The sequence below is a fragment of the Coregonus clupeaformis genome, unplaced genomic scaffold (genome assembly GCF_020615455.1).
Source record: "Coregonus clupeaformis isolate EN_2021a unplaced genomic scaffold, ASM2061545v1 scaf0466, whole genome shotgun sequence".
Taxonomy (NCBI): Eukaryota; Metazoa; Chordata; class Actinopteri; order Salmoniformes; family Salmonidae; genus Coregonus; species Coregonus clupeaformis.
In genome coordinates this window covers 218,209-230,906 of record NW_025533921.1, presented here as the reverse complement: position 1 = coordinate 230,906, position 12,698 = coordinate 218,209, and the positions used below count along the sequence as shown (strand labels likewise).

The window sequence follows — 12,698 nt, the reverse complement described above, 5'->3', positions numbered from 1 at the left end:
TGATATCTATGAGGGTACCCATGTTTACGGATTTAGGGTTGTACCTGGTAGGTTCGTTGATAATTTGAGTGAGATTGAGGGCATCTAGTTTAGATTGTAGGATGGCCGGGGTGTTAAGCATATCCCAGTTTAGGTCACCAAGCAGTACGAACTCTGAGGATAGATGGGGGGCAATTAATTCACATATGGCGTCCAGGGCACAGCTGGGGGCTGAGGGGTGTCTGTAGCAAGCGGCAACAGTGAGAGATTTATTTCTGGAAAGGTGGATTTTTAGAAGTAGAAGCTCAAACTGTTTGGGCACAGACCTGGATAGTATGATAGAGCTCTGCAGGCTATCTCTACAGTAGATTGCAACTCCACCCCCTTTGGCAGTTCTATCTAGACGGAAAATGTTATAGTTGGGGATGGAAAGAATGGTCCACCACCCAAAGGACATCCAGCTTTACACAACTGTGGGAAGCCTTGGAGTCAACATGGACCAGCATCCCTGTGGAGTCCATGCCCTGATGAATTGAGGCTGTTCTGAGGGCAAAAGAGGTGTGTAACTCAGTATTAGGAAGGTGTTCCTAATGTTTGGTATACTCAGTGTGTAATGTAGGTAGGTTTAAAATGACTAGGCAACAGGATAGATAGACAGTAGCAGCAGTGGGTAGCTATTTGATTAGGTATTTTTCAGTCTTGTTTAGCAGTCTTATGGCTTGAGGATAGAAGCTGTTCAGGATCCTGTTGGTTCCAGACTTATTGCACTGGTACTGCTTGCCATGCGATAGCAGAGAGAACAGTCTATGACTTGGGAGTCTGGAGTTTGGAGCCCCAGTGATGACCATGTTAATTCCTTAGTGATGTGGACACCGAGATACTTGAAGCTCTCATGCTCGCCCCCCCGTTTCCTACTGGCTCAGTACCGGTACCCCATGTATATAGGTGTGGTCGATTCATCCATTTGTCCTGTGTCTCTCTGAACAGTACTGCTTGGTCTGATGTCTCTCTATATATACTGTATTGTGGTGATGTCAACCCTAACCCATCTCTCTATATACTTTATTGTGGTGATGTCAACACTAACCCATCTCTCTATATACTGTATTGTGGTGATGTCAACCCTAACCCATCTCTCTATATATACTGTATTGTGGTGATGTCAACCCTAACCCATCTCTCTATATACTTTATTGTGGTGATGTCAACACTAACCCATCTCTCTATATACTGTATTGTGGTGATGTCAACCATAACCCATCTCTCTATATACTGTATTGTGGTGATGTCAACACTAACCCATCTCTCTATATACTGTATTGTGGTGATGTCAACACTAACCCATCTCTCTATATACTGTATTGTATTGTGGTGATGTCAACCCTAACCCATCTCTCTATATACTGTATTGTATTGTGGTGATGTCAACCCTAACCCATCTCTCTATATACTGTATTGTGGTGATGTCAACCCTAACCCATCTCTCTATATACTGTATTGTGGTGATGTCAACCCTAACCCATCTCTCTATATACTGTGACGACGAGTACTGAGTATACGAAGAGGCAGGACGCAGACGCAGGAATTAACAAGGTCAAGGTTTACTCAAACATGAGGAGGAAGGAGCAGCCTGAACGATACCTCATTTATCTGCTGGAGGACCTTAAAACCTTAAACGGCCCCACAAACCAGGGGCTCAGTTTCTTGCAGGGCAGGTGGAGAGGGAGGTTTTTTGTGGACAGCCGGAGATGGACATGGGCGGCGTCTCAGACCTGTCCGGCCCTGTGGAACCACTCGTCAACAGCGGGCGCATCGGTCTGGCTGGGTGTCCAAGGGGCCAGGGCTGGCTGGTACCCCAGGACACACTGGAAGGGAGTGAGCTCCGTGGAGGAGTGAACGAGGGAGTTCTGGCCATATTCTGCCCAGGGAAGAAACCTGGCCCACTCACCCTGCCGGTCCTGACAGTGGCAACGAAGAAACCTCCCCAGCTCCTGGTTCATAAGCTCCACCTGCCCGTTCGACTGAGGCCTATACCCGGAAGTGAGGCTGGCCGTGGCCCCGATCTGCTCCAGGAAAGCCTTCCACACTCGGGAGTTGAATTGGGGGCCACGGTCTGAGACAATGTCCTCCGGAAGTCCATAATGCCGGAAGACCTGTTGGAACAGGACCTCAGTGACCTGGAGAGCAGAAGGAAGACCAGTTAGTGGCAAAAAACGGCATGATTTGGAGAACCGATCTACGACCACCATGACTGTGGTGAAGCTATCAGAACGTGGAAGGTCGGTGACAAAGTCTATGGACAGGTGTGACCAAGCTCACTGAGGCACTGGGAGAGGAACTAGTTTGTCTGACGGGGAGTTCCGAGGTGTCTTCGTTTGGGCACATACGGAACAGGAGTTGACATAGCGGGACACATCAGAAGCCAAGGTGGGCCACCAGTACTTTTGTGCCAGAGAATGCAGGGTTTGCGTAATACCGGAGTGCCCTGCCATAAGGGTGGTGTGCGCCCAGATAAGCAGGCGGTCCCGGACAATGGTGGATACATACAAGCGCCCCGGAGGGGCGTTGGCAGGTGCCGGGTCCTCCTGAGTCGCCAGGCGGATGTCTTCATCTACATCCCAAACAACAGGTGCTACGATGAGAGACGCGGGCAGGATAGGACCCCTCCAGATCCTTCCTTTCTCCGGTATGGTGCATCCTGGAGAGTGCGTCAGCTTTCACATTCTGGGATCCTGGGCGGTAGGACAGAATTAATTGAAATCGAGTAAGTAATTGGGCCCACCTGGCTTGATGAGAGTTCATCCGTTTTGCTGCCCGTATGTGCCCAAATTCGAGGGTCAGTAAGAATCTGGAAAGGGATGGACTGCGCCCCCGCCGTGTCCCATCCTCCAGAGCGAACCACCCCAACAGCTCCCTGTCTCCAACTCCATAGTTCCCCTATACGGGGTAAGCTTTTGAGAAAGGGATACATTTACTGGCTTACCGTGCCACTGGGAGAGGACCGCACCCACGCCTTCCGAGGCGCCCACTCCAGGATGAAAGGACAAGAGGGATCTGGGTGTTTTAGGATGGGCGCTGTGGTGAACCTCTCCTTCAGCCTCTAAAAGGCATCGTCAGACTTAGGGTTCCAGGTCAGCTTCTTGGGCCCACCCTTAAGGAGAGAGGTGAGCGGGGAGCTGAAGGACCTGATGAAACGCCGGTAGAAATTGGCGAAGCCCAGGAAGCTCTGTAGGCCCTTGATGGTGGTGGAAACTGGCCATGACCTGACGGCGTCTGTCTTCACTCCTTCCATGAACACCCCCTGAGGATTGATCCTGTATCCCAGGAAGGAGATGGCCTGTTGGTGGAATTCACATTTCTCCCCCTTCACCAACAGGCTGTGTTCCCGGAGGCGGAGTAGGACAGCTCTGACGTCCCTGACGTGCTCCTCGAACGTAGCCGAGTAGATCAGGATATCGTCGATGTACACCACCACCTGTCTACTCAGCATGTCCCGGAACACGTCATTGACGAAGGACTGGAACACAGATGGTGCATTGGCAAGGCCGTAAGGCATGACACAGTAGTCATAGTGGCCTGAGGTAGTGCTGAATGCCGTCTTCCACTCGTCTCCTTCCCGGATTCAGATCAGGTTGTAGGCACTCCTCAGGTCCAACTTGGTAAAGTACCGGGCCCCTCATAGCTGCTCGATGGCCGACGGAACCAGAGGGAGGGGGTACTGGTACTTGGTGGTGACTGCGTTCAGCCCCTTGTAGTCAATGCATGGTCTCAGTCATCTGTCTTTTTTGGCCACGAAGAAGAAGCTGGCGGAGGCAGGAGAGGTAGAGCGTCTGATGAACCCCTGTCAGGGTCTCCGCCACATACTTCTCAGTCTCCGCCATGGAAAGGGGGTAAAATGCGACTCTTTGGGGGGTGTTGTCCCTCCAGCTGGTCAATGGCGCAGTCCCAGGGCCTGTGAGGAGGGCGACACGTAGCCTTAGATGAAGAGAAGACATCGGAGAGATCTGCGTACTCGCGTGGAATGTTGGGCTGGAGGGCGGACTCCGGACTCTCCACTGATGTGGAACAACAAACCACTGGCAGGCAGGTCTTCCGGCATGAGGTGGACCAGGCTGTGATCCTCTTGGTGATCCAATTGATGGTGGGGTTGTGTAGTCTGAGCCAGGGCATTCCCAAGAAGATCCGGTGAAGGGGTGACATGACGATGTGGAATGACAGTTCCTCGTGGTGCTCCGGTAGTGTGTGAATGGTGATGGTGATGGGGAGAGTGACGTGCGTAACGGTGCCTGATCCAAGGGGTTGATTGTCCAGCGAGGTGACGTGTAGCGGAGATGGCAGTGGCACGGTGGACAACCTCCATTCAGAGACCAGCTCCCTATCTGTAAGGTTCCCCACTGATCCGGAATCTATCATTGCAGTAGAAATGGAAGATAAGGAATCACCAGTCACCGTTATGGGAACTAAAAACAATGGTTTTGTGATAGGAGATGATGTCACACTCACGGAGCGGCGACGGGAGTCATACCGCCTAGATAGGGAGCCGCCAGGACATCTGTGTGCCGCGGTGGGGTAGGAGGTGCTGCCCACCTCCATGGGTGAGGACTCGGAATCAGGGCGGCTTCCATACCTTAGATGGGGTGAGCGTCGAAGCTCCGGGAGCTGTTGGGAACGCCGTCTCTCTCGCAACATTTCGTCAAGGCGGATGGACGTGGTGATAAGGGTATCAAGGTGTGGTGATGAGATGATGAGGTGCAGGTGGAGGTGATTAGGGTGCGTTGGGTTTCCATTCCGGTGTTGCCGAGGTGGTGCGCTCAGACCGGTGGCTCAGTAGACCGGCGAATCAGAGCGCCGGAGGGGAGCAACGGGAGGAGACGTGACATATACTGTATTGTGGTGATGTCAACCCTAACCCATCTCTCTATATACTGTATTGTGGTGATGTCAACCCTAACCCATCTCTCTATATACTGTATTGTGGTGATGTCAACCCTAACCCATCTCTCTATATACTGTATTGTGGTGATGTCAACCCTAACCCATCTCTCTATATACTGTATTGTGGTGATGTCAACCCTAACCCATCTCTATATACTGTATTGTGGTGATGTCAATGCTAACCCATCTCTCTATATACTGTATTGTGGTGATGTCAACCCTAACCCATCTCTCTATATACTGTATTGTGGTGATGTCAACCCTAACCCATCTCTCTATATACTGTATTGTGGTGATGTCAACCCTAACCCATCTCTATATATACTGTATTGTGGTGATGTCAACCCTAACCCATCTCTCTATATACTGTATTGTGGTGATGTGAACCCTAACCCATCTCTCTCTTCTCTCCCTGTAGTGAAACCAGACCCCCCTGAAAAGGTGGTGGCCACTCCCATCCCCAACAACGTGCGTCGTCTGGAAGTCACCTGGAAGAGCCCTTCTACCTGGCCTGATGTAGAGAGCTTCCCCCTGAAGTACTTCCTACGCTACCGACCCCTCATCAGAGACCAGTGGCAACACGTGCGTTAAAACCGTTCTAACACTACTGTAGTAGCAAGGTGAATGTACAGTGGGGAAAACAAGTATTTAGTCAGCCACCAATTGTGCAAGTTCTCCCACTTAAAAGGATGAGAGAGGCCTGTAATTTTCATCATAGGTACACGTCAACTATGACAGACAAATTGAGAAAAATTAATCCAGAAAATCACATTGTAGGATTTTTTATGAATGTATTTGCAAATTATGGTGGCTGACTAAATACTTTTTTTCCCCACTGTATGTACACTGCATGTTGAACAACAAATGTGAAAGATCACCTTTCCCTCTCAATACCTCAATACCTATGCATAAACATTCCTCTCAGTACCTATGCATAAACATTTCCTATAGATGATTAATGTATAAGTTGTGCTAAGTGAGCTCTGCCCTGATGCCCTGATCAGAGGTCAGATTCCCTTCATCACTGGTTGAATGTGTTTGCAGAATATTAGGTTATGTATTGATTAAGCCAGGTATATTACAGAGGACTGGGCTCACATTTCATCCTGGACAGTATACAGTGTTATTGATACACAAGGTCATGAACTAGCTGATATAAGAAAATGCATTCCACCCAGTCATGAACTATACTGAACAAAAATATATATGCAACATGCAACAATTTCAAAGTTATTACTGAGTTACAGTTCATTTAAGGAAATCAGTCAATTGAAATAAATTCATTAGGCCCTAATCTATGGATTTCACATGACTGGGCAGGGGCGGAGCCATTGGTGGGCCTGGGAGGGCAAAGACCCTCCCACTTTGGAGCCAGGCCCACCACTGCGGAGCCCAGCCAATCAGAATGAGTATGTCCCCACAAAAGGACTTTTTACAGACAGAAATACTCCTCAGTTTCATCAGCTGTCCGGGTGGCTGGTCTCAGACGATCCCGCAGATGAAGAAGCCGGATGTGGAGGTCCTGGGCTGACGTGGTTATAAATGTTCTGCGGTTGTGAGGCCGGTTGGACGTATTGCAAAATTCTCCAAAACAATGTTGGAGGGGGCTTATGGTAGAGAAATTAAAATTAAATGATCTGGCAACAGCTCTGGTGGACATTCCCGCAGTCAGCATGCCATTTGCACACTCCCTCAAAACTTGAGAATTTGTGGTATTGTGTTTTGTGACAAAACTGCACATTTTAGGGTGGCCTTTTATTGTCCCCAGCACAAGGTGCACCTGTGTAATGATCATGCTGTTTAATCAGCTTCTTGATATGCCACCTGTCAGGTAGATGGATTATCTTGGCAAAGGAGAAATGCTCACTAACAGGGATGTAAATAAATGTGTGCACAAAATTTGAGAGAAATAAGCTTTTGTGCGTATGGAACATTTCGGGGATCTTTTATTTCACCTTATGAAACATGGGACCAACCCTTTACATGCTGCATTCATATTTTTGATCAGTATACATAGTTGGGTGTAATAAAATCGAATCCTACAACACCGGCGCTCGTCTGATATTTTATTTATTTATTTAACCAGGCAAGTCAGTTAAGAACAAATTCTTATTTACAATGACGGCCTACACCGGCCAAACCCGGACCAATTGTGTGCCACCCTATGGGACTCCCAATCACGGCCGGTTGTGATACAGCCTGGAATCGAACCAGGGGGTCTGTAGTGAAGCCTCAAGCACTGAGATGAAGTGCCTTAGACCGCTGCGCCAAAGGGAAAGGGAAACCCAGCCAAGTGTTGCCCAGTGACACGAGCATACCAGATGAGCTAAATGCCTTCTATGCTCGCTTCGAGGCAAGCAACACTGAACCATGCATGAGAGCACCAGCTGTTCCGGATGACTATGTGATCACGCTCTCCATAGCTGATATGAGTAAGACCTTTAAACAGGTTAACATTAACAAGGCCGCAGGGCCAGACAGATAACAAGGCCGCAGGGCCAGACGGATAACAAGGCCGCAGGGCCAGACGGATAACAAGGCCGCAGGACCAGACGGATAACAAGGCCGCAGGACCAGACGGATAACAAGGCCGCAGGGCCAGACGGATAACAATGCCGCAGGGCCAGACGGATTACAAGGACCCGTACTCAGAGCATACGCTGACCAGCTGGCAAGTGTCTTCACTGACATTTTTAACCTCTCCCTGACCCAGTCTATATTACCTACATGTTTCAAGCAGACCACCCTGTGCCGAAAAACGCAAAAGTAACCTGTCTAAATGACTATCACCCTGTAGAACTCACATCTGTAGCAATGAAGTGCTTTGAAAGGCTGGTCATGGCTCAACACCATCATCCCAGAAACCACTCCAATTCACATACCGCCCCAACAGATCCACAGATGATGCAATCTCTATTGCACTCCACACTGCCCTTTCCCACCTTGACAAAAGGAACATCTATGTGAGAATGCTATTCATTGACTACAGCTCAGCGTTCAACACCATAGTGCCCTCAGAGCTCATCACTAAGCTAAGGAATCTCTCCATTCAGAGATATCAGTATCAAGCCTGTCTGTCAGAGTGGCAGGTCTCTCTCCATTCAGAGATATCAGTATCAAGCCTGTCTGTCAGTCCTGGACTTCACATCATCTTGCAAGTCTCCATGTACTGGCTCAATACATGTTTCTGTGAACACAAACACACAGTCACTGTTCTATTACCAATAGCAGTTACTGATAGCACCTGTTTGTGTGTCAGAATCTACCTATGTTGAAGTTTGAACAGGTCAGATCAAACCCAGTTCTGGTCTCCCCATTGAAGACTGTTGGTGAGCAGGCAAGAGGTGAGGCTGGAGGTGAGGTTATTGATGAGCATAGCAGCATAGATCAGCTGGACCCTCATCAAAGATACTGGTGGGTCACACACTCTGCACTGATTACATTATCAACGGTGGTTATGATTAGCATGATGGAACCAACCTGATCGCTGCATTCAGCTTTCTTTCACTTCAGATATCATAAAATGTGAAGTGAAATAGAATGGTGAACGCAGCCATCAGGCTGGTAAATAGATTGGTTCATAATCAGGCTGGTTCCACCAGGCTAGGCTATTTATTGATCATCCATTATACCTCATACCAGACCTACATCCATTATACCTTATACCAGACCTACATCCATTATACCTTATACCAGACCTACATCCATTATACCTTATACCAGACCTACATCCATTATACCTTATACCAGACCTACATCCATTATACCTCATACCAGACCTACATCCATTATACCTTATACCAGACCTACATCCATTATACCTTATACCAGACCTACATCCATTATACCTTATACCAGACCTACATCCATTATACCTTATACCAGACCTACATCCATTATACCTTATACCAGACCTACATCCATTATACCTCATACCAGACCTACATCCATTATACCTTATACCAGACCTACATCCATTATACCTCATACCAGACCTACATCCATTATACCTTATACCAGACCTACATCCATTATACCTCATACCAGACCTACATCCATTATACCTTATACCAGACCTACATCCATTATACCTTATACCAGACCTACATCCATTATACCTCATACCAGACCTACATCCATTATACCTCATACCAGACCTACATCCATTATACCTCATACCAGACCTACATCCATTATACCTTATACCAGACCTACATCCATTATACCTTATACCAGACCTACATCCATTATACCTCATACCAGACCTACATCCATTATACCTTATACCAGACCTACATCCATTATACCTTATACCAGACCTATTTGAAGAATCTCAATGTCACGATCGTCTACCAGAGAGGAGGACCAAGGCGCAGCGTTGAATGCGAACATTTTATTATATCAAGATGATCACACGATCAAAACAACAAAAACGAAATGTGACGTCCCTGGTTACATAAACCAACCAACACGGAACAAGAAACCACAAACACAAAGTGAAAGACAGACAGTTAAATATGGCTCCCAATCAGAGACAACCAGCTGACACTCGTTGCCTCTGATTGGGAGTCACTCAGGCCAACATAGAAATACAAACATAGAATTACACACCCTGGCTCAACATAACAGTGTCCCCAGAGCCAGGGCGTGACAGTACCCCCCTAAAGGCGCGGACTCCGACGCGCCTAACTAAATACCACAGGGGAGGGACCGGGTGGGCACTCCGCCTAGGCGGCGGATCCGGCTCGGGCATGATCCCCACTCCTTCTCTAACCCCCCCCAAAGTACCCCTGGTCCGATCTGGCCCTGCTGACCAGAGCTGAACTGAACACTGGTGGAGCGGATTGCTCTAGCTCCGGCGTGACGCAGCACCTGACCGGTGCCAGACCCGCCACCGGTGGAACAGGCACGGACCGTGCCGGATTGACGACGCACACCACTGGCTTGGTGTGGGGAGCAGGAGCGGGCCGGAGCCGGTTGACGAAACGCACCACTGACTTGGTGCGGGGAGCAGGAGCGGGCCGGACCGGCTGACGAAGCTCACCACTGACTTGGTGCGGGGAGCAGGAACGGACCGTGCCGGGCTGACGACGCCGCACCACTGACTTGGTGCGGGGAGCAGAAATGGGCCGGACAGGGCTGACGGAAACGCACCACAGACTTGGTGCGGGGAGCAGAATGGGCCGGACTGGGCTGGCGACGCGCACCACAGACTTGGTGCGGAGAGCAGGAACGGGCCGGACAGGGCTGACAAAACGCACCACAGACTTGGTGCGGGGAGCAGGAATGGGCCGGACTGGGCTGACGAAACGCACCACAGACTTGGTGCGGGGAGCAGGAATGGGCCGGACCGAGCTGGCGATGCGCACCGTGGGACTTGGTGCGAGTGGCAGGAACAGGCCGGACCGTACTGGGAACACACACCACTGGCCCTACGTGGGGATCAGGAACAGGCCGGACCGACTGGCAACACACGCCAGTACCTCCGCCGTGCCTCTACATCTTCCACCCCTCTTCGACCAGTGGCCCCCGTAACCTGGCGGCCTCCTCTGCCAATCCGCTGGGCCGCTCTGCCGCGGTCTCCTGCTGGCCCGTCGTCCCACGGCGTTATCCCCCCTTAAAAAAATTCTGGGCGTCTCCCCTACCCGTGGACCAGGTCTCCATGTCCCTCGCCAGCCTTTAGCCCTTCTGCCATAATGTCAAGCCCTTCTCTTCCTCACTCGGCTTGACCCAGTCGAGGAGGCGAAGGAGATCTGTTAGGGATCTCCCTGGCGATGGCTCCTGGACACGCTGCTTGGTCACATCTTGGTGGTTTCTTCTGTCATGATCGTCTACCAGAGAGGAGGACCAAGGCGCAGCGTTGAATGCGAACATTTTATTATATCAAGATGATCACACGATCAAAACAACAAAAACGAAATGTGACGTCCCTGGTTACATAAACCAACCAACACGGAACAAGAAACCACAAACACAAAGTGAAAGACAGACAGTTAAATATGGCTCCCAATCAGAGACAACCAGCTGACACTTGTTGCCTCTGATTGGGAGTCACTCAGGCCAACATAGAAATACAAACATAGAATTACACACCCTGGCTCAACATAACAGTGTCCCCAGAGCCAGGGCGTGACACTCAAATATAAAATATTTTTGTTACTACATTGTTATTTCATAGTTTTGATGTCTTCACTATTATTCTACATTGTAGAAAATAGTAAAAAATAAAGAAAAACCGTTGAATGAGTAGGTGTCCAAACTTTTGAATGAAACTGTATATATATATATATATACACTTTTTTATTATAATTATATATTTTTTAAAAGTTTAAACCCTTTTTCATACTTACATTCATTTTTTAATACCGGTACCGGTTACCTTCAAGTGAATCCCCTGACATGGAGGACAGAGCAAAACGGAGATCAACATCGTGTTCTTGAGAATCTCCCCTTTCCATAGAGTTGTCATGGTTTGTAGGTCAAACCGTACGGACGCTACAAACGTTGCTTTGAGAAGACCGAACTTTTGACTGGTACTGTATATGTTTTGCTCTAGGACGCCCACAGGCTTCACTAGACTCGTCTGAAGGTCCCCCGGTACCAGTTGATAAAATGAATGGAAGTATATATGGAGACTATGGTGTAAAACCAAAACAATGGTTTCCTGATATTGTTTATGTCTCTCAGATACGGGACAGACACTTCAAAACAAACTTCCTTTAGATTATTTGGGGGACTATCTGTTGTTCCCATGTAGTGAATCTGTTATTCAACGTGTTTGTATGGGCTAATAGCAGTAAGGACTATCTGTTGTTCCATGTAGTGAATCTGTTATTCAATGTGTTTGTATGGGCTAATAGCAGTAAGGACTATCTGTTGTTCCATGTAGTGAATCTGTTATTCAATGCGTTTGTATGGGCTAATAGCAGTAAGGACTATCTGTTGTTCCATGTAGTGAATCTGTTATTCAACGTGTTTGTATGGGCTAATAGCAGTAAGGACTATCTGTTGTTCCATGTAGTGAATCTGTTATTCAATGCGTTTGTATGGGCTAATAGCAGTAAGGACTATCTGTTGTTCCATGTAGTGAATCTGTTATTCAATGCGTTTGTATGGGCTAATAGCAGTAAGGACTATCTGTTGTTCCATGTAGTGAATCTGTTATTCAATGTGTTTGTATGGGCTAATAGCAGTAAGGACTATCTGTTGTTCCATGTAGTGAATCTGTTATTCAATGTGTTTGTATGGGCTAATAGCAGTAAGGACTATCTGTTGTTCCATGTAGTGAATCTGTTATTCAATGTGTTTGTATGGGCTAATAGCAGTAAGGACTATCTGTTGTTCCATGTAGTGAAGTTTGTATGGGGCAATAGCATGAACGCCAAACTTTTTTTTTCTTCATCAAATCATTTATCGTTTTAGACTTCTAGGGGTCTTAAGATTATAAATAAAATAAAAAAGTAGCTAAATTATCCTTAGTATCCTTCTTAAAACGATTCCATACAGTTTAGTAATCCCTATAGTAGGTGGTAGTATAGAGAAGGCCCTCAATGATATCACTATGCAGATAGAGAGGGCCCTCAATGATATCACTATGCAGATAGAGAGGGCCCTCAATGATATCACTATGGGTAGAGAGGGCCCTCAATGATATCACTATGCAGATAGAGAGGGCCCTCAATGATATCACTATGCAGATAGAGAGGGCCCTCAATGATATCACTATGCAGATAGAGAGGGCCCTCAATGATATCACTATGGGTAGAGAGGGCCCTCAATGATAT

At 48.0% G+C, this 12,698-nt stretch overlaps 1 protein-coding gene across 1 annotated transcript in view; it reads left to right on the top strand.

Annotated features, from left to right (window-relative positions):
• Positions 1-12,698, top strand: part of LOC121583615 (ciliary neurotrophic factor receptor subunit alpha) — a 110,001-nt gene that overhangs the window by 23,168 nt on the left and 74,135 nt on the right. The window contains exon 3 of the mRNA XM_045215525.1: positions 5,333-5,496. Coding sequence (XP_045071460.1) covers positions 5,333-5,496 — 164 coding nt within the window. The remainder of the gene's footprint in view (positions 1-5,332; positions 5,497-12,698) is intronic.